Genomic DNA, 23975 nt, shown 5'->3' with positions numbered 1-23975 from the left:
GCACTGGAGTTCTGAATGGTCTTTAGAAGATTAAGAAAATCCAACTTACCTCCTGGTCCTTTCTTTTTTCCTTTCTTAGTTTTCTTCCTTTTAGAAAGCTCAGAAAATGCTTCAGCTGCTTTTTGGAGTTTTGTGATAAAAAATTCAATGTCATCCAAAATGTGGTTTAAGATTTGCTGGAATGAGAAATTACAGAATAAACATAAAACAAAACAAAACTATTTTTGCCTTGGCTGCACACCGTTAGTCAGTAAAGGAAAATCAGAAAGTTAGAAAAAAAGCAAAAGAAACACTCCCACATGGAAATTTCAAGTTTATCACTAATTCTAAGAAAAAGAATTGAGGTAAATATACCTGTGGCTAAATCTGACATTTACATTTTTCTTTAGCTTAATTTTGCTCTATTTTCAATTCCATGAAAAAAGCATTCACAGTATCTATTCAGATTATTAATTATTTTCAATTCCTCTAATTTCTCATAGTGTTCTCCCACACAAAGTTAGGGGGAAAAATTCTAAGAAACCTTTTATTAGAAGAGCACTGAGCATTTTTGTTTTACTAAATGTCCCAATAAAGCACTGACAATATTATTTCATGGAATGGAGGGAATACAGAATGTAGTGATAACCTAATAAACACATAGATGATCTACAATACTAGGCATTAATAAGAGTTTCTACATGGTAAAATGGAATTAACGATGCACTATGCTTTCAGGAATCATAGGATCAATTTCAATTATCTTATATATCGTAGTCTTAGCTGACTTTCTCTGATGTGTGTGAAACCTGACATTCTTCTAATTAAAGACTAGATACAGAAATTAAATAAACTGTTAAGTATAACAAGTAATAGTGTGATGTAAAAATTAAATTCCAAACTTCAAACTTCTCTAAGTATTTATTTCCAAATAAGCCGAGAACATTTACATAGTATAAAAAGCAATTGTATTGACATCATATTTTATGATTACAACACAGGGCACTGTCATTCTGCAAGTAAATTGCTATGGAGAAATAAAAATAAATATGCCTTATCCTTTATAAAGCATTAAAACTTACATATCTATCCTTTAAAAATGCCACTTAACTTTTATCTTTCAGGCATTATAAAATACTTTTTAATAAATTCCAGGAGGAGATACTAAAAAGATATTTCAATTAAGAATTACAAACTATGAGAAAAGAAAACCCCTCAAATCTGATAATTCAGCTTAAATTCCTTTGTAAACTGGCTAATATACTAGTTCTTCTATCACAGCCTGAGTCTACTAGTTAAATATTGGCAAAAAGACAAAAATAGTTAAGAAAAAAAATAATTCAAAGGATATAACCACCACTGGAAAGAGAAATATAGTTTCCACAAAACATCTTTATTTAAATCAATTTCATTTTCCCTGTGAATAATTTTTCCTCTTTTAAAAAAAAGCCAATGATCTAAAGAACAGTGTTGGACTTACCACATCTCTGTCAATTCGGGCTACCATCATCTCAGGTGTTTCTTCCTGTTCATGATACTGCCTCGGTTTCTCAACTACAGAAAGAAGAATCAGAAGTCTTTCAATCTGTTGCTTAACTGATACCAATATAGGTAATTAAACATGAAAATTGGCTAGAAAACAGTGCCATTTGCAAAGGGAGCACCTCCACCGGATATGTAATCAAAACCATGCTCATCATCTATGACACGCATCTTTGCCACCACTAACAGAAGCACTTGGGCAGAGCTGAAGAACTGGCCTTCCCACCTGTAAGGTGTCCATTTACTATTATTTCTCCTCTATTCTCCCTCTTCCCTACGTCAGCTGCCTATGGAACCAACTCTAACTTAGCACCCTTTAATTCCTACACAAGAAACATAAACCCACATTTAAGCATCTACTTCTTAAAAAGTGGCCAACTAAGTTCTAATGCAATGAAGCTCCTAATTTCTATACATTCTAACAGTGTGATTACAACAATCACAATGTGGGGGTTCTGATAGTAAAGTGCTTCTTAAAATTCTACTTGTAATTAAGCTTAAAACCCACAACGTTGGGCTTATTAATTTCAAGCCATATGCTTTAAAAGTAGAAATACCTACAGAAATTTGCAAATTAAAGAATAAATATCTTAAGAGCATTCAAGATGTTAACTCAGTTGGCTAGGGCATGATGTTAATCATGAGGTGATTATCATGAACTCCTTCCTGGTAGAAGTCAGTTAACACCACCACTAAACACAGAGTTGTACAAAGATTTCACAGTAGATAAAATGAAAGAAAAATGTAGGGATGGAACAGGAGAAATGTATCATCACTAATGGAAACACAACTCATGATACATCATCACAACTCATGATGTTCAATATAGAGAACAGCAAAAAATATTGAAAACTCTATTGCTATGGCTCCTCTATGCCTAACTTGACCCGTAAATGGAATACTTGCAGGAAAAAGGGAGGGCAGGGGAAGAAAGAAGAAATCACTAAGTCTTATTGGAACTTAATTAGTGGCTGTTAAGTACTTTGAGATAATTAAAATGTACATGTATGAAATCTTGCCAGTTAGCTGCTGTTTTACATGTGGTCAGCTGCTACTCTGGCTATAGTGTACTACAGAAAGCAGTAAGTTGAACTTGGAATACAGCCATTAGGAAGTCCAGATATGTCCCAAAATACCAGCTGGAAGGCGAGTTGAGGAAAAGACGTGGTATTTCTCAGACCTTTTCATGGTCTGCGGCACTACTAGGAACACCACTGCCACTGCCACCATTCTACACAGACAGATCACTTTTTGAAGTCAGGGGTAGAGCTACCCCAAGGATTCAAAGGAGCTATTCAGCCTGAGTCAGCCAGAGCCTTCAGAGGGACCAGAAAGATACTCTTTTTTGGAAGGCGTTCCAACTAAAACGTTGGATCCAGATAGAACCGCATGTGATAAGTGTTGTGTTCGGTTTGGCCTAGTAGCAAATTAGAAGTTCTGAAATACCTTATTTCATTGTAATTTAAATAGATGAGACTGCATAGAATATTTTAGACAAAATCTAATGAGAGCTCATAAACCCCTGTGGATAAATTTTCTCTTTGTTGTAAATTACATTATGTTTCACAGATGTTTTGACAAGTTTATTCAGCATGTCTGTAAACTTAAGATGTCTTATCCTTCCTCAACTTCAGGGAAGACCATTTTGACTACATCTCCTCCACCAAAACAACAGCAACAACAAAAATATATGTACACAAAAAGTAGAAAACACTACAAACTCCTAATTAGTTTTTAAACAAAATTTTACAGACAAAATGGATCAACAGAAATTTATACAATTCTTGAAAACAGAAACTGTTATAAAGTTAAAGTAAATAAGAATTCTGTTACTTTCGTTTTGAAAAATGGATGCTTCAAGGATTTCTTTCTTTCACCTTTTGGTAGCTGGGCTTACGTGTAAACCCCTGAAAATACCTTTAGAGATACAAGAAATCTAAATAAAATGGAAAGTAATTCAGAAAATAAAATGAACTCAACTTGGCAAATATGATAACAACCACAATTATACTCAATATACGATACTAGGTACCGTTATAGATGTTGTTTGTTTTCAGGTGCATAGCAACCCACGAATTATTACCCCCATTTTACAAGTGAGCCTGAAGCACAGAGACGTAAGGGCCCAAGGTCACATAGGTAGATCCTGGTCTTGCTCCGGAGCCCAACTTTTGACTCATAGACTCAAAGTACAGTCCAATGTCACTCATCTTGGCAATCAAGTCTTGTTGCTTAACTACACTGCTACTAATCCTGCATGAATAATGCTTTATTAGATAAAAGCTAAGTGACTTAAGAAGTCTCCTTGAACCAGGAGGCAGGAGGGTGAGGCTCTAGTCTTCATCAAATTCAAACTCGCTGGACCACAATTTATTCACCCTTAAAATGAAGAGGTTGGACCAAACATATTTTAAGGCATTTTCCAGTTATAAAAATTTCAGATTTGGTAAAACATTCTGACATATAAAAAGTTACACTAAGTTCTATGCTATGATTATTTGTTTTTAAAAAATAATGTCAAGGTAAAATGATGGTACATATACAGGGCCCACTGGACAAGTTTAGCCAGATGGAAAATGCCTTTACTCCTTCTCCACTGCCCAACCACTGTCCTGACATCCTGTCCACGTAACCACAACAAATTTGTCCAAAAGAGAACAGTGGTAGGATAATAATAATAATGGAAAGAATTTGAAGTATAATCTTAAAAAAAACAAAACTGAGCCTCCTGTTTGGTATATATTCTACTACCATCCTTTTAGTTGTTAGTCAAGTCAAACTTTCCCCCTTTGACTACATTTAAAAAAAGACTCTAATCCTAACACCGTTTTTATTAAATGACTGGTCTGAACTCTTATAGACAATAATCTTACAGTGTCCAAGGCTTAACTCTCCTTTATAGAAGATGTAATTTTAGTAAAACCCCAAGCTTCAGCTCAGAAATCAGCATCAGAATTTGAAAACGAGAAGTATGTGACAACCCAAAGTAAATGTTCAATAGGTATCAATGCCTAGAAATACTCACAGTCCCCATGGTCAGCTGCCCATGCAGACCAGGCTGCCACCCGACTTCTGACATCCACCTGGGTCACAGTCCCAGGGGGCACGGGGGCAGGAGCTCTTGGTGGAGGCGGTATACCAGGGTCTGCTTTGGAAATCATCCTTAAAAAGAGGACAACAAATTGAATTTTTACCATCTTTATTTCTATAACACATCAGTTCTTTCAATTTATGGTATTAGTTCTTTTTTTGAAATTGAGGCATAATTGACATATAACATTATATTAGTTTCGGGTGATAATGATAATGATTCGATATTTGTATATTTTGCAAAATGATCACCATAATAAGTATAGTTAATCTCTATTTCTATAACACATCAATTCTCTCAATTTATGATATTAGTTCTTCAGCCTCAAGAAGAACTGTATGAAGGGGTAGAACAATAAGAATTTCCTAACCATTCCATATTATACATATTTATAAATATATATGAAATACAAAAATACAGAAAAATTTAAATTCAGCTGAAAACTAAGTTCAATTTTTTTCTGGGTCTCCTGTGATTTGGAAAGCCCATGAACCAACTATATTCCTCATATGTGTTTGCATCCCCCTAGGCTACCTTCCCTTAAAATGCCACTCATCTTTCATGACTCTCTATAACAACATAGGAAGGAGAAGCCATACCAGAGAAAGACCAGAAACATGGAGAGAAAAGATACACACACATACTGACCAACTTGGGAGAGCAAATGAGTTGAGATTACAAGTTGTAATAAAATATATATAATAAATAAATATAATAATATACCTATAAAATATAATAATATACTTTCATTGAAAATAATTTTTCTAAATCTTTAGAGGAAAAAAGATTTAAAAACAAATCAACTCTACCCCTTAACTTCTTTTAACGTTTTTACCTCAGGGCATCAGGCCGCCTCTTCTGTTTGCCTCCTTTACTGTCACTGATCGCACTTTCGATGTCTTCACTAATTAGGTTTGCCTGCAATGAAAGACAAGTTACCTGGGAAGTTATAGATCTTTTTGTCTTAATATGTAGGTTAAAACAGAAAAGGGGATTGCGTTCCTTGTCTGAATCAATAAGCGTCTTGATGCAAAATAAAAGTTTTCTTTTTTTTAAATCTGGTTTCAAAACATGACTCACAGTTTAAAACGGAAGAAATTTTTAAAGATTATTTAGTCCAGATTCCTTTAGTTTAAAAAAAGCTATCTTTGCATAAAAGCAACAAGAAAAAGGATTTGTATATGCTGAAAGAATAAGTATATGCTGAAAAGGTCACTGGGTCAATATCTCTGCCTGAGAAGAAATGAAGGAATTAGAGTAGAGTCGAGTTCCTTCTCTCTTCTCATCCTCATGATCCACTGGGCACCCACTAACCTGCTGAAACACATCAGTCCCAGCAGATCTACTCTCAGCTTAGGACAAATCCACTATAATCATGGGAGGAATGGCAAAAGGTTGGACCCTTTTTGATAACCACTTTATTTTGTTGTTTTAGGTAAAAATTAACTTTCTCCAAATGATTAACTTTTCTAATACTTTTCCAACAAGAATATTTGATTCAGTCTTCTTGGGAACCAGTGTGAGATTAGCAGCTATGCAGTTTATTCTGTTTGGTTATGAAGTTTATTTATGGCCATGGATTATTACTGTATATTAGATTCTTGCTGGAATGTATTCATCTTCTATTTTTGTGCCTGCTTGTGCTCTGTAGTTATGTTTTTCTCCAATATATATATTACATATTCTGTTACCATAAGCACAGATAATCATAACATTTTAGAGCTGAAAGGACACTTAAAGTTTATCTAATCTTGTCTCTTTGTTTTATAATTAATGAAACTGAGGAATACTCATATGATGGCTTGGCCAAGGTCACACTGCTAGTTCACTGAGAGGGTTAATGCATCCCCAGTCCAGCGTTACTTCCATAAGAACATCCTAGTTTCAGAAAGACATTACAAACGTCATGTCAAAGGCTTTCTGTTATATGGGATATTAAAACTGAAGATGCCTAGGAACCCTGAAGTTCCTATAGGAGAGCTATCATATTTCTAAAAAAAATTTTACTACAGAGGTGGGCAGGAGCATTGTGTAAAGTCCCATAATAAAAAACTAAAACTCGAAAGTGATGTTGCAAATTGACCCATATAAAAGAAACCACATCATATTTCCTTATATTTGTCAATGGGGCAAGGAAAAAAACATCCCATATGTGGAATACAGCACCAATGAGTAAATGCACATATAGACACGGAGTGATACTTGAGCTTTTAATTAGGACAAAACAGTATTCAGTAAATTCATTTCAGACCCACCAAAATTACCATCCCGTATCAAAAACAGCAAGCCCTTTATTCTCAAAACTGAAAGGCAGAAACTTCACTCAGCACAATAACTTGCAGTTATCAGAGGGGCTGTTAGAGCACTGAGGGAACACCAGATTTAAAACGTCTTTTAGCTTAGTCCTCTGTTTTTAAAATTTATGATTTAAATTTCATTGTATTTTCAGAACAAAATATTCACTTTAATACTTACTGAATTAACAAATCTAGCCTTGCAAAATTCATAATATACTTTATGACTCTCAAAAAGCACTATACAAAAATCTGACGAACATCACATATACAAATTACCTAAATGCCATAGTTCTTTTCAAGTAAGACTTTAGAAAGTCATCTATGACAAACTGAAATAAGAAGAAAATTGTAAAACACACTGTGTATAGCCAATCTTAATTTATCTATCATATTTTAATGTCAAAGAAATTCAGAAAACATCGACACTTTATGCTAATTTCCAAGCATTTCTCTATAAGATAGAAATGACCTGTATATTTTATAATATACAATCACAGTGACAAATCACTGCTTTGGTAAACTACCAATAAACTCAACTCAAAATGATTTCCCTTTTAGAGAAATCAACTCAAGAAATAAAGATATTCAAGGTTGAAGATAACTTCCAATGTCCAATAAAGCATCACAAATTATAATCATTTGAAAAGTACAGTGTACTGTAAAATACAAATTTTCAGGATATAGCGTGCTATTACTGGTAACTATGTTCAACTATTTTTGCACTATCACTTGGGGATTACAAATCTTGAGCAATTATTCAAGTCACACAATTAAACTGTGAACTTTAAATCGATATCATGAAAAATGTCTAAGTGCTTTGCTGCAATAATCCATGCTATGTGATTAATGCAGAATAAAATCGGATGGCATGGTTAATTATTGTCCATGAAGCATGATTTCTGAAGAATCAATTTTTAATTATAAATCCAAGTCACTTAATGAAGAATTTAATATATTATCTACACCTTGTTTTTTAATATAAATAGAATACATCTGATTTTTTTTTTATACCACTCTATCTCCTCTTTATTTACTTGACCTGGAACTCCCCAGGAAGACACTTAATTTGTTTTCTTTACAAAATCCTAATAAACTAAAAATATACTAGTCATATGGTTGAAGTAGATAAATCTAAAAGCTGCCAGAACATCTGCTTAAAGGGAAAGAAAATTCATCATTCTTTTACCTTGATCTCATCACACTGGAAAAGATGAAGATCTGGCTTGTTCTGAGTGGGCTCTTTGCACACCAGGGCAAGAAGTGAATCATAGTTACAGGAATGCATCACAGCTTGGCAGTGCTGGATTGTGTTTAAAGGAAAATTCTCCAGTTCATTCTGAAATAAAGTAAAAATATAACTTGCCTTATTTTTTACTGTATATATAAAATTTATTTCACAAAGAGCTCTAGGTATTGTACAAATAATTTTTAAAGTGTACAAATCACATTGATAATGAATACCAGTAAACCCAGTAGATATGGAGGATGAGTGGGTACAAGGCGGCAGCAGAGAAACAAGGTTGGGCTGGATGGTGAGCGGGAGAAAGAGCAACAAAAATGGAAATGTTTAGCAGAGGAATCTACTTATGTTCTTAATAAACAGAAGAAATATCGAACTCAGCATTACTGATTTCCTCAGATTATGGAGTGGAGCTGATGCCTTTAAGAGCAAAATAAGTAAACTGAGGCTTCTTTCCAAAATTATTCACCATCTCACATGGTATTCTTTTCCCTCTGGCTATGCAGTATCAGAATTTTTTTTTTACTTGAACACTGAATAGTCATACTCTTCTAAGTTTCTACCTCCAGTGATCACCAATGGGTTAGGCTAAGAATAATACACCATTTGCACACTTTTTATTTCAATGACTCTCAGATAAAAAAATTCACTGTATGTGTGTGTGTGTGTGTATATATATATATACACATGTATGTATATTTGTAAATATTTCAGCGAAAAATGTCAAACAGCAGAGTCAGCAGGATCTCACTAAAAAATACATTCTTAAAATGATTAAGATATGTGGTAGTATAAAAGTGAATACTTTCTAACCTATACAGTCACGCAAAGAAAATACTGACAGATCAAATAATTACTTCTTAAACAAACGAACTTTCTGTTCACAATTAGAATTCTGTATTGAATGACACATATTTAAGGTGCTTCTCCTTACACTAATGGCCTGACACAAATAGTGAGTAGTGTCCTGATGTAATTGATGGGAGAAATTGTGATTTTTTTTAAGTACACAAAATACAGCATCCCTGATAACAGGAACATAAAATCAACTTTTGTTACAGACAGCACATATACATATGTATCACACCATAAATTTATTCTAAATCCCGATTCCCTGGGACCCAGCAAAGGCGAAAGAGGACATGCAGCTTCCATTAAAATAGAATGTAATTTCCAACCCACAGGAGAGAGACAATAAATTTCCTTTTTTTGCAAAAGTAAATTAAATAATATGCCTGCTCTATAATTACTTGAAACCATGAGGATCAGGGAAGCGCTTGGTTGCTATTCTCCCACAGTATACAATGGATGAGATGCAAGAAAGGGCAAAGTTTACCCCAACTCCTATCAGAATAGTCCTATATGATTACAATAGTGGTTTTCTTTATCTTAGCAACTCAAATGCTTATTAGATGATGGGGATCAGAAAGTCCTGTTTTAAGAGCTCCAGCATCTTATCTTACCAGTCAATGGTTGTGTGAAAGAAAGGTGCCTGCTGTAGGGCTGGTAAAAAGTTAATACACACACACACACACCCCTTCATCCCAGTTCATTCATTTATTGGGATATGGTTTGGCCTAGCATGTAATTAATACATCATAAAGAATAATGCCCCACTGGAGCCTTACTTTAGCACTACATATTTTTTCCTCACTTCTTCCATCTCATCATTTGTGGTTTAAAAAAACACCAGTCCCAGGGGCCAGCCTGGTGGCGCAGTGGTTTAGTGTGTGCGCTGCCCTTCGGTGGCCCAAGGGTTCGCAGTCTCGGATCCCAGGCGAGCACCAACGCACCGCTTGTCAAGCCATGCTGTGGCAGCATCCCATATAAAGCAGAGGAAGATGGGCACGGATGTTAGCCCAGGGCCAAGCTTCCTCAGCTAAAAGAGGATTGGCATCGGATGTTAGCTCAGAGCTGATCTTCCTCACAAAAAAAAAAAAAGAAAAGAAAAAAACTACGAATCCCTGTGTCTCTAGTTTAAAAATCTGACTTCGCATATATAACGTATATACAGTATTATATTTTTTCTTTAAAGTCATTGACAAAAATATTTTGTCAAACTTTCACCCATTTCAAACAATCTGATCTGATGGTAAATATAAATACTTGTGGAACTTTCTTGAAAACAAAATAGTATAAATTTTACAAACTTGCCTTTGATTCTAAATCAATCAGGCTTACAGCCCTGTCATCCACTTGAAGAATCATATCTTGAGTCCATACTTTGCCCTTGGCATCGAGCAGTTTCAGCTTCCTTATTCCATCATCAACAGTTATCATAGCATCTTTCCGGTCCAGAACAAAGGTAGTCAAGTGCTTATGATTGGCAGAAAGGAAAAATATTTGTAACACACACAGTTTCTTAGTAGACATTTTCCAAAAGAAAGCAACGTTAACCTAATTGAAGTCAGCTAGCAGAGAGGTGAGGAACAAACACAAAATACTCTAGAACTTGATGGTTATCTTACTGAGATAGTAAAGTCAAGCAGGTTTTTGTAGAATAGAGGAAATGATGCCTTGAGTCATAAAATATCTAAATCTGTTTAATATGGAGCCATGTTGAACTACAGAAACATGACATGAAAACAAATTCTAAACAGCTTAAATAACAATCTCTTAAAATCAATCTCCCCCATTTTATTCCATTTTGGTTAAGTGCTGAACAATAGCAGGCAATCTACATGGCAGCTTGAAAATTACAGACATTGATAATTGAGAGTCGCAACAGCAATTAGTCTGTAACAACTGTCAAACTTTTCACTCTCCTGAAACCACTTACTGAAACAAAACTTTAAATTTAATTAAGTATGCTTGAGATAGGCAGAAAACCGAAAGTAAGAGCAATTTAAAAATTATTCCCTTACCTAAATATTTTCTATTATAAGCAAAGGTCACCTAAATAGATTCCAATTAAGAGCAGATATATCTTAAAAGATAATAGAGAGAAAAACTAAAGAAAGAAACCATTGTTTAAACAGAACTAGTAATGACTTTAGATAAAAATAAATCATACACTGAAACTGTCAAAGGCTTCATTTCAAGAAGATTCCATAATACAAAATAGAAGCCTTTCTCCTGTTTTTAACCAAAATAAGGCTGACAATGAGAAATGAGTAGTTATTTTAATTTATTCTCTATGAATATAGACCCCAGACCAACAAGATACTTTAACATTGCAGTTTTACAAAAATCTAAAAGAAAAAGTTCAATACAATTTATATCATAGGAAAGAAATAAAACATAATTCTGATTTTACTACCAGTTTTTACATCCCTCAAGGTTCATTCTAAATTTTAGCAGACATCAAAGCATCTTACTTCAACACGGTACTGGGATATATCTGACACACTGCTGACACTGTCCCGTGCATAATTCTTCCTTTGTTCTGAAAAAGAAGTAAAAAGCCATTATTCACCCACTAATAGGCTGAAGTTCATATTATCAGTGTCTTGTGGCCATCTCTAAAACTAGTCTATCTCACATATAAATACAGTATTTGACAAGTCACCACTGTGTGGTGTATCTGAAAACACTCATTATTGACATTAAATGAAAAGCCACCAGAAAGTTTAAATGGTATAGAAGAACAATTTAACTCAATATAAATTTTCAGAATCCCAAAGGTTAACAGCATTATTAATGTTGTAAGAAAAAAAGGTATTTAGTCTAAGGGTTTTATTAATCTGGGACCTACTGTTTGGCAAAAAGATAAAAACTGGCTTATAAATTTCATCTTTTAATGTACTGAGAATAAAATAGAATTGCAAATGCTGTCATAGATACTGTATTATATGAGTTAGACTACATTATGCAAATAATAGGCACTACAAGGAATATCACCTTTCACAATATCCAAACTATGAAGAGAGTTAGAGGAGATTCAAAATACAAGTCAATCATACTGCCAGTAAATCTGAACAACTTCCACACATCTATAGAACACACAAATATGATACTCAGAATTGTAGATACAAGCTGTTAGAAAAAATAAGAAAGTTAGGTAGAAAGTTACTGCACCAAACTATTTAAAAAGCAAAAATAAACTTTTATTTCCCTTTTGTAAAATGCTGCAAAACCAAAATAAAATATAAAATATGTGGAGGTGATATTTTGTATTTGTTACTTTCTCATCAAGTAACTTGCTTACTTGTAAATTCAGAGTTGCTCTATTTTTTCTAAAGCAGAGTGCTATGATGAAAAAAAACTCTAAGTGGCAATCAGATTTTTGATTCTAGCTTTGGCTCTGTCACTAAGACACTAAACTTGGGCAAGACACTAACTCTGGGCCACACACACACACACACACACACACACACACACACACACCTAGCTTTCCTAATACCCAATTTTTTTCAAATATAAACATGTTTCTTTCAATTAATACAGAAACTTTTAGATCTTCCTACAACAGCTGAAGTTGAAAAGTTCTGCTAAACATGAAGGCAAAGCAAGGGCAAAAATATAAAGCACATAGACTCAGAATGTTAACACAGAATTTTTTTAAAACTTCGGTAAATTTTTCCTTCACGATACATATGAAAGTCATCATCTTTCCTTTATATTTACCTTAAATCTTCAAGGAAAATATCCATATGCCCTATATTACATCACTCTGATATTATTCCAATATATTCTATTTTTGCTTTTGCAGCATTTAAGTTACTAAATAAAAACAGACACTCTACAAAATTCAATATCTGCTACCTTTTTTTTTTTGTTTGGATGATGACCTGAAGAAGTATGATCCATCTGCTCCTACCAAAATAATGTGATCAAAAAGAAAGATCTGGTTTCACCTTAAATTTTCTAGTCCAATACCACAAAACATAAACCTTCACTTACATGACTGTATTCTACATATTAAAAAAAAATATTTTTCTGATTATTAGTTGAGGATTAATCAATGTGAGACATTAACAAATAGATAATTGTTCTTCGGAAAAACCATTATAACTTTTGAAATACAATATATAACTCAGGGACATACCTGACAAAAGCACTTTTAGAAATAATCACTATTTCAGAATCACTGGTTTATCATATTCTAACACAACTCTCAATGGCAGACTCAGAACGTGACGGGAGTTCTGTTTCCTGTGGTCTAATCTGAGGACTGCAAAAGAAATGGCACTGGTTGCCATGGTATCCAGTTATGATATGACAACCCCAGGACGTTCAAATGCTTGACTGAATGTTTCAGATAAGTGACTGGCAACCACAGTTGAAAAGCAAAAACTCTGTATGTTTTGTAATTAAAGATTCTCATTATGAAGTAGTAAGACTGTGTTCCCCCAAATTTCCTAACATATAGTTTCTCAATCCCATGGAAACATACTTTACAGAAATAGAAAAACACTCACTATTTGATAGTATTTGTAAACAGTATGATGTTAACTGATCACTCTGATTGCCTAGAACATACAGTGCCATTTCTAATATTCCAAATTAAGAATTCATTTTAGGAATTCCTAAACTGCTTTCTCTCCAATACTACACAATAAATAAAATGTATGTTATGAGAAATTACCTTTTAAGATCCTGAACATTTATAAATGCTATAAAATGGGTTTATAAATAAACCAACAGAGCCAGTGATTTAAGTCAATGAATAAAGGTTAACATTAATACTTTAATAGGAAATTTTGAAAGAAGGTCCCTAAAAGGCAATTATAGTACATCTCTTTTTTATGAGAGTCATATGCACTCTCAAGTACAGTTGTAAATAGTAATTATGCTCCTAAGCTGAAAATCTCACCCAAAGTCTTAAAACAGTGTGAAAAGCCTAAATAAAGTCTCGATGATGCTCAAAATAAAGCCTCTAATGACGTTCACCACTTTCTCAAACAATGGTTCTCAACCTTGGCTGCACATTAGAATGAACTTTAAAAAATATTGCATGGGTCCCACCCCTAGGGATTCTAATGTAGTAACTGGTCTAGGGGGCAGTTTGGGCACTGGGATTTGTAAAGGCTCCCCAGGCAATTCTAATGTGCAGCCAAGGTTGAAAACCACTGCTCCAAAATCTGTGCAAATGCCAACACATGTTATCTCTCTAAGTTGACAATTTTTCTTTGCAAAGTCAGAGTGTAAAGCATGGTCAAATAGTGTATTAAATAATAACTGAATAAATCTGGCAATAGAGTTTTGGGTTTCTCATATTATAAGTTGCTCAACTCCCAGTATAAGATTAAGTCTCAGTCTCTGTCTCTCCATCTCTCTGAATCTGAATCAATTAGAGCTGAGAATAAACTTGACTTGATCATAGTACCACTGGTTGTGTTTTACTATTTTTCCTAATAGCTTTTATCTCATAGACCAGAATATACAAACCCAAAGAAATCGAATTAGGCGACTTCAGCAACCAATGATGAAAATTCTTTACATATCATTTTAGCATTATTGAGTTGATATGCTGCTGCAAAAATCAATATTCAGTTTCCGGATCAGGAACTTTAAATTCAGGTTTCAATGGACTTTGGGTGATTATGATACATCAATGTAGGTTCATCAATTGCAACAAGTGTACAAATCTGGTGGGGGATGTTCACAGTGGAGGGCTACGCATATGCAGAAGGGTTATATGGGAAATTTCTGTACCTCACCCTCTATTTTGCTATGAACCTAAAACTACAAGTCTTAATTTAAAAAACGTACATTTCATTTAACTCTTCTATTAATACAATTACACCTATAACGATATGCAGGTCTCAGTATTTAAACTTAATTCTCTTTTGTCTGTATTGCTGTTTATATAATATAACAAGATTTATTAGAACTAATATTCAGAAAATTTTATTTTCTCTTTCTCTGAAAATAAAGTATAGCTTAGAAAGTAAGGATTTGACAAATAAAATGTAACATGAAAGCAGCTGCTGAGTATTTCTCTCTCTCAATAAAACAGTGGGCTACAGCTCACATACACTTGACACAAACTTTCAACCACAGTCACAGAGAATTCCTGTCACGCTATTTTAGCATATAGTCTCCATAGAGGAGAGGTGCTCAATGGGAATCAGTAAGGAGCATGGAGTACTAAGTACATGCTCTCATTATCCAGGAACTACAATCACAGTTTGACAAATCAGTGTCTGAACCAAGAATATGCTTTTAAAAACAAACAAGGCCACTTTTACAAAACTACATTATTTAAGAATTAATTTTACCGGCCTGTTCAACAAATCATTAAAATAGCTTATCCCATGAGGAGAAAAGAAGCTTTAAAATTTTCAGATAAGGTAGGAAAATTGCCAAACTGTCTTTTTAAGTCACATGTGCTGGCACAAAAGCTGAGTTTTGACTTTTAACATTGCCCAACTTCCTGGTAATATATAAATCAGGAGCCATTTACTTCTTAAGAATTTCAAGAAAAAATTTTTTTCTTAAAGAAAAAGATTTAAATGTTTTCTCCAAGTAAAATACACACTGTAAATAATGAGGATGGAGAAAAGAGAAATGCCTTTTAACGTCTGAGTGCTACTTGAATGTGCAAGAGACTGCTCGGGCTTCAATTATGACAGACAGACTAGCTCCAAATCCAGATCAGGAGATAGAGAGGGACAGAAAGAGAAACAAAGATAGGTACAAGAAGAAAAATATGTGGGGTAGGTATCTATTAAGAAAAGTGGTATATTCAAGAATATTGCTATCAGAAAGTTGAGTCAAGCACTGTATAAAAATACAGGAAAGTTTATAGTAAAGTCAATTATACAGAAATTGACTATACAGTTTATTAATTACTTATAATCTTCTAACCAGTATTTCCCTGAGAAGAAAAAAGAAAAGTAGGCAAAAGACAAACAGATTTTCCCACTTGCTAACATCACATAAAAGTTCAGACTGAAGGCTAAAATGAGACTTGAGAGACTGCCTATCATATTTATCTATTACTGCTTGGCCTCCCAACAATACAAATCTCAAAGTTACTATAAATGTTGGTAATGACAACAAAGTATTACTAATTGGTAATTCTGGGATACTAGAGCTTTTCTGGAGATAGCATGACTTTAAACAGCTGATTATTTATGGTAAATGGTCATATTCCATATTCAGCAATATCTAATTTAAAGGGAAGTTACTTTTCTAGGAAGTTCAGCTATTCAGAAGACAGCAAAGAACTCAAACAAAATAAGTCCTTTGAGTGGCAGATACAGATGTCACAATGTCTATACATTAAAATTTGCACATTTTAATGTATAGACTCTAATGGAAAAGACTCTCAATTCCCCACTCAGAACCTATTTACTCTGCTAACAAAATTTTCTATCTAGTTTCTCAGCCCACACATATCAGAAGCAACGCCAGAAGCAGGCATGTTAACAACAGGGAAAAGTGACAGGCTTGGGACTCAGCCACATGGAAAAAGCAGCCTCCACTACCAAAAACGGAAAGCCTTCTGAATAATTTGGTGTAAAGGTAAGGAATGCAGCTTCTGAGCACATCATGGTACACACACCAGTGCGCACACTGATGACCTCTGAGTCACTGACAGGAGATTACAGGGGCCACACCCTGAGAGAAGGAAATGTTTAATACATTTTATAAGTATTTCTCTTAAAAACGATTTTAAATTTTAGTGCTTAAAGGCTTTGACAAGCAGGCTAACTGGGAAAATAAAATAAAAGCTTCAATTCCCTGTTAACAGTAGCCAAATGAAATGTTACTGCCATGAGATGGTAGGGGAGAAAGAAATTAATATTTATTTCCTGTTTATTTATGTTGTCAGGGACTAGAGTGATACAGAGCCTCTCACATGCTGGCTTTGAAATTTTTTGTATAATAATGAAAAAATGATAAAATAGGGCTAAACTTCAGTATATTTTAACGGATTTTCTAAAATAAACTAACACATACCCAAAAGAAACAAATTTATTGTCACAATTGTGTAGTTTACAATACACTCACCAGATTTACAAAAAAATATTTCTGGTGATATCTGGAACATAAGCTTAAAAATATATGATGAAGATTACCACTTGATCCTGTCGAAGTATCACTGTGATTAGACGTCTAACATCATTTGGAGGTAAAATATTAAATTTGAGGGCTTTGATTAATCCGAGGACCCACGACAATAAGTGACTCTCCTATACCCTTCCCCACTGCCAGAATAGGCTCATTACTTCTATTTTCTCATGTAAACTTACTACAGTATTATTATCATTTCTATTTCATAGATGAGAAAACTGGGACCATTAGGTTAAATCATTTGCTCAAAATGGCAGCCCTTTGGTACAAGTGCCATGATTCAGCCGCGGATCACTTGGCCTCCAAGATCCATGCTGCCTCTCTGAGCACGTTACTAAAACAGTCCGGGTGGCACATTTTGGTGTCAGACCTGGAAAGTGTTCTCGTGAAAAAGACAAGCTGTGTGCAACTCTTGATACAGTATCTGGCCTGCGGTCAGCGCATAAAAAACAAAAAAACAGTAGCGATTACTGTGAAATACATGTTCTAGTGCACTAAACAGTATCCTCAGGTCCCAAAGAAGTTCATGTACCACCCATGAAGGCAAATTAATTCCTGAAAGATTTATTGAACTGGTTTAATCATTGTCAAACAAAAAATTATAAAGAAAATGCATACGTTGTGACAAAATAAACTACGTTACAAATCTCTCTTTTACCAACTTTCTAGTTACAAAAAGAAAGTTAAAACTATGCAGACTGGGAGGCTAACCACTTCCAATATTCAGTAAATATAGTTAAAACTTCAACTAGGATTTGTTTATTGCAAAGATGAGTTCAAAACCTGAATGTATTTCTCCACAGTCATTCATCTATCTACCCATTCATTCCATTGGCATTTACTGAGAGTCTGTTAGAGAGGAGGCGCTGTGGGTGTGTGTTTGTGTAGGGTGTGCTGGGAGGGAGGGGTGAGTATTAGAAAAAAAGAGGAATGAAACAGTATCTGCACCTTCAAGGAACTTAAAACCCTCTTACTTCTAAGCCCAATATATTGTTAAGTCTTCTTTCTTCCTTATAGATCCCTCTTGGATTGGCCCCCTTCTATCCCTCTCTTTAGAGCCTCTGTTTTACCTATATACTGTTCATTTTCATCACATTACACAAATTAGTTGTCATATTTTCTTACAATCAAGATTTTTAAAGTTATATGACTTTGACAAATCACCTCACCTTAAAAAGGAGCCTCAGTTTGCTTTATACGTAAAAAAGGGAAAATAAAAACTTAGTGCTGAAAAGCTAAAGATTTTCAGTCTTTGGATATATGATTTTATGAAGTAGCTCCTAACACAAAATAAACATTAAAATTCGCAGGTGAGCCTTACTTTATATCCCTTATTCCTTTCTTAGCTCTCTGAAAATAGACTTTTGGATCTATGGTATTTGTGAGATGATTAATATTCTTTCTCCTTAACAAAAGTCTTATGGCTCTAATTTAGATGTCTGATTTACCTACATTATTTAGCTCCCTGATTCATCTGTTTCCATCCATACTCACCAAATCCATCCTCAATACTGCTACTAGAGTGACCCAAGACAAATATGACCTATCACTCCTCTGATTAAAACCCTTCTATAGCCAGTCATTCCCTGTAAACAATGTCCAAATTCCTTAGTATGATTCTTCCTAAGAATCATAGGTCCATGTTTACTTTTACAATCTTATTTGCCAATGCACCTTGCACCCTCCAGTTAACCCCAAACTATTTGCAGTTCATTAATTCATTGTACTCATTCTATAAGTACTTACTGAGCATAAATTAGATATTAGCCACCGCGCTAAGCTTATGAATCCTGGGGTAAACATGGCTAATACGGTCCACCTTCACAGAGCTCAGAGTCTACTTTAAAAGGGTTCATGCTGCTGTTTACAGCCCTCTCCAGCCCCCCAAATGCCTGGAGAACACAACTTACATTTCAGAGCTCAGCTCAAGGCTCAACTCCTCTATGAAATCCCTCCTGACTACCTCCCCCACCCACGTGGAAGAAGTGACCACCCCCACTCACCTCATACACATTGCCATTCAAGCTTATCTAGCTCTTTATCATAACAATGTGCGTACTAGTCTGCCTCACCAAAATAGTGCCAAGAGCAATGACCATCTCTTAGTCATCTCTGAAATGAATAAAAGGACATGAAAACAGAGACTGTGAAGATCCTGGCCTAGCACACAGAAGCACTTAATAAATATCTCTCTAAGAATGAAAGACTGAGGAAATTAATTTCTTTATTTTTGCACAGAAAATTTTCCTTTTTCAGTTTCTTCAAGTAACTCTCTAGACTGCAAGTCCCTTAAAGTCAAGGACCATATATTACCGGCCTTGTTCTGAGCACAATCACAAAATAAGTATTTGTTAAATATATTCTCTAAATCTACAATTCACAACTACTAGGCCAGGGTAAGAATGTCACAATGTAGTACTCAAGAAAACTGAAACCAACATTAATCACGTTGACAAGGCCATAAGAAAATGTATCCATGTATGGCATAAAATCCATTTTATGAATGTATAATCTGAGTCCTAAAGCCTAGTCACTGAATATACAGGTAGAAAAAGAATCACAAAACCTTAGAATTGTTCATTCCTATCAGAGCCAAGACACTGTAGATCTAGATAATGGAAAAAGAAAAGAATTCCAAATTTAGAAAATGCTGTTGATGCCTATAGTAAATGATAACAATAACGATAATGTCAATAATAATAATAGCAAATATACACAGTGTTTTCTGCTTGCCACGCACTGTTCTAAGCATTTTACACATACTAACTCATTTAATTCTCATATCAACCCTATGAGATATCCCCATTGTATAAATAAGCAAAATGAGGTACAGAGGGGTAAAATAATTTGCCCAAGATTACTCAGCTAATAAATGGTAGAACTCGATTTGAATCCAGGAAGTCTGGTTCCAGAGTCTTTGCTCTTAACCACAAAATTATTGTGATTCTTTATTGTACAATAATAAAAGGCCATGCAGACCGTGTAAAAACAAATGCCTTCCTAAACAAATGTCATATATTTCGGGAGTCCTCAACTTCTTTTTAGTAATGATTTCTATTTTATATTTGAAGTTTAAAAAATATTATTTATATGTGAGACAATCTAGAGAGGACAGTGGAAGTTAGAGAAGGATCAGGGAGAAAGCTTGCTTATTCTGTAGTGCAGAAAGAAACTGTCTAAGGGCTGTTAGTCACACTATAACACTATCCAAAAGTTCAAGACTTACAAGGAAGAAGTCCTGTCCACTGTCAGCCCACAGTCAACAGGATCAGTCAGGAAGATCAACAAACACATCAAAAATAATTAGATGGGAAGATCCACCTAAGGCGTTGGTGCCATGAAAAAGATTCCTTAGAGAGCATTGCAATACATTCCACCTGTAGTTCTAAATTGTATGACAGTAGGCAGAGGTCAGAGCTTTGGTAGCTTTTGTAAACACTTTTTAAAACAATCCTTATCTATCTATCACTACTTCACTCCAAAGAATATAAACAAGGCATGGGTTCAAACTATGACTTTGAAAATGTAATGTGTAAAAAGTGGTGAGAAACAGAATTACACCCCACCAAATAAACATACCATAGAGCGCCTTTGCACTTGTTTTCGAACCGTGCTCTCTGTCCATCTGGGGAAAGGCAGCTGATGATCCGTATCCACTGTAATAAAAAATAGTCATTGTGCTGTGTTAAAGTCCAAAGTAAGCAATAAAAATTCAAAACTACAAATAAAAATTCCAATGTACCACAATCACCATGTGTTTTAAAAAAAATCTTGAGCTTAGACTAACTGGGTTTGTCAAAATGAGCCAGACCCTGCCCCAGTCAAGAAACAGAATACAAACCGCACAACCCCAGTGTGGATTGAGGTCGGTGCAAATCACAGCCTCCTCTCAAACGCCAAGTCAGGATCATAACCAAGATACAATGAGGTTGAAACTATCCTAGAAGAGTTTAAGTTTGCCGTATTGAACTGAGTTCTGAGCAGTGATCCGGTTATAAAAAGTTCTCAATGATTCAAGCTATAATGGAATAGACACTATTTTCACAAATACTTAAAATGCAGTTAACCAAAATAACATTTTATCATTAAATTTGACCAACTATATTCTATTTCTAGCCTTCTGTTACTAATACGTTATGTGAAATAAACATACTATTTGAATTTTTTTAATTATTCAGTAAACATTTAACAAGCCCTAAAATCTAGAAGAATAAAAGGGGTATGGGAGGGAGGAAAGGGTACTGTTAATAAAATACGTAAAATACTTACAATAGAATGTGATATCTGGATAAAACTAATAGATATAACATGTAAGATCAAAGAAGGACTAAATCTTATCAGGATGTCCCAGAAGACTTTACCGCCAAGTTGGCATTTAAACAAATCTAAAAGAATGGGAAGAAGCTCTACACACAGGTGGAGAATTAAGTGAGGAAAAGCCGTGTGGAACTGGCTCAAGAACTAGCACCATGTCTGAGGGAAAATGCATCTAATGTGATGTACCTAGAATAGACAAATGGCCCGAGAAGTAGAGAAAGCAAATAGAAGGCTTAAGAATTAAATTTTTAGGGCCGGCCCCGTGGCTTAGCGGTTAAGTGCGCACACTCCACTGCTGGTGGCCCGGGTTCGGATCCCGGGTGTGCACCAACGCACAGCTTCTCCAGCCATGCTGAGGCTGCGTCCCACATACAGCAACTAGAAGAATGTGCAGCTATGACATACAACTATCTACTGGGGCTTTGGGGGAAAAAATAAATAAATAAATAAAATTTTAAAAAAAAAGAATTAAAATTTTATTCTCTAGATATGGTAAATATTTTTATATAAGGAAGTGAGGTGATCAAAAAATTTTTAAAGAAGATAATCCAGGAAGTAATGGCAAGGTAACTAGATAGAAAGCTTTTGCAAAAATTCTAGTAGGAGATAAAAGCCGTAAATAGAGCTAGAAGAGAAGGAATAGGATGGGATAGAAACAAGAGTTCTTGAATAGATGAAATTGTTACAAATTCATGATTACATGGATATTTGTTGTAAGAAAAAGGAAAAAAAATTGAGGGTATGGCCAAACTTTCTAGCTTGACAGGCAAGATAAAAATGGCACTTGACATATTCTCCTGGTTTCTCTTACCGACCAACACTAAAGAGATTTGCAATAATCTTTGTAAAGAGAAAAGGTGAAGCATACATAACTCGTTACAACGTGAATAACCTGGTTCTGAAAAACGATGAGCGAACTATATGCCACAGTGGCCAATATAAAATAACAACAATATCAACCACAATATATAAGGCAATGGCCACTTAAGTCAGGGTTGTGATTTCAAGTCATACCTGGAGCTGTTTGCCCGGTCTTCTTTTTTGTTTTACACAACGGTAACTATTTTGATAAACTAGACTAGACGACATTTAACTCTCCTCAAATGCCAGTTTTTGGTTTTTTTTTTTTTTGTGAGGAGATCAGCCCTGAGCTAAGATCCGCCAATCCTCCTCTTTTTTCTGCTGAGGAAGACTGGCCCTGGGCTAACATCTGTGCCCATCTTCCTCCATGTTATGTGGGACGCTGCCACAGCACGCCCTGACAAGCAGTGCGTCGCTGCGCGCAAGGGATCCGAACCAGCGAAGCCCGGGCCGCCGCAGCAGAGCGCGCGCACCTAACCACTTGCGGCACCGGGCCAGCCCCCAAATGCCAGTATTTTATGAATAACAATAACAGAATGTTCAAGAGAAACCAAAAGCTCTGAAGTGGAGTATATATTCGACTATGGAAAGCAATAATACATAAAATACAGGAAAGAATTGTCTTCTACTAGATCATCATCACCTGAGCTGATATTACTTAACCATCTTTTTCTCACCAGACACAGTAAACTTTTAATGATAACTGATCTTAGTGTTGTAAAGAAATTATATATTAATGAGAAATGACCTACATAAAGAAATGAAGCCAATGTTTTCATTAAAAATATAAAACAATTAAAATCACCAAATCAAATCCACATAAACAACAAATTAAATACAAACTTTCCAACTTACTTCATTTGAGATGAATACATTCCAAAACCACTGGGATGATTAGAAATATGACCATTCATCGTGGCTTTCACTCCTAGGTTCTGAAAAATGAAAGGTACTTAGACTGAAGGCAATATAAGTGTCAAGACATCCCAGTTTCAAAAGTTATTCATTCAACAAATATGTGTCACTGCCAGGGTGACACCAGGGTGACAAAGCAGACAATCTCCACTCTCAAAGAGCTCAGGCACCAGAAGTACAGACAGACATAGAAACAAAGATCTAATTGGCATTTAACATTAATATACTAAAATTGTAAGCAAATTTAGGGGAGTAAAAGAAAAATCTAAAATATAGTTTTGAATCCTCTAAGTAGACAGACATAATTTTATATTCTGTCCAAACTCATAATCAATTGCCAGTTTTATGAAATGTTACTTTGTTTATATTTTCATTCTGAAAGTAATATAGGCTCATTAAATTAAAAACCTGAGTAATATGGACAAGTACAAAATACAGAAAAGTACAAAGGGAAAAATATTTCCCAGAGCCTTATCAGTTAATGACAACCATGTAACAGTCCTGTCAGTTTCCTCCAGTCTTTTTTCCTGCATCTAGTTTTCTTTTCTTCCTTTCTTCCTTCCAAGCACATTTGACAACACCCTATATATACACACTTGGATACACCTTTTTTTCAAGAAGGTATTCGTTTACACGTTCTTTTTACCTCTCACAAGAAAATAATTTTTAAAAATAACACCAGATATTCAACTTCAGAAACCATTTTTAATCTGTTTCACAAATTGAACAAATTTCCTTCCTACTAGATGAATGAGAATAAGATAAGCAA

The 23975-nt window shown here is 34.8% G+C and overlaps 1 protein-coding gene across 6 annotated transcripts in view; it reads right to left on the bottom strand.

Moving 5' to 3' along the window:
* Positions 1–23975, bottom strand: part of EPS8 (epidermal growth factor receptor pathway substrate 8) — a 170602-nt gene that overhangs the window by 41234 nt on the left and 105393 nt on the right. For all 6 annotated transcript variants that reach the window (XM_058558699.1, XM_058558703.1, XM_058558700.1 and 3 more), the window contains 9 exons: positions 23147–23226; positions 20693–20769; positions 11467–11534; positions 10304–10465; positions 8096–8245; positions 5448–5530; positions 4547–4683; positions 1460–1533; positions 50–176 (listed from right to left, as the gene is read on the bottom strand). In XM_058558699.1, coding sequence (XP_058414682.1) covers positions 50–176; positions 1460–1533; positions 4547–4683; positions 5448–5530; positions 8096–8245; positions 10304–10465; positions 11467–11534; positions 20693–20769; positions 23147–23205 — 937 coding nt within the window. In that variant the 5' untranslated portion in view covers positions 23206–23226. The remainder of the gene's footprint in view (positions 1–49; positions 177–1459; positions 1534–4546; positions 4684–5447; positions 5531–8095; positions 8246–10303; positions 10466–11466; positions 11535–20692; positions 20770–23146; positions 23227–23975) is intronic.

Source organism: Diceros bicornis, chromosome 17 (assembly GCF_020826845.1).
Source record: "Diceros bicornis minor isolate mBicDic1 chromosome 17, mDicBic1.mat.cur, whole genome shotgun sequence".
Lineage (NCBI taxonomy): Eukaryota > Metazoa > Chordata > Mammalia > Perissodactyla > Rhinocerotidae > Diceros > Diceros bicornis.
This window is presented reverse-complemented; position numbering and strand designations above follow the sequence as displayed.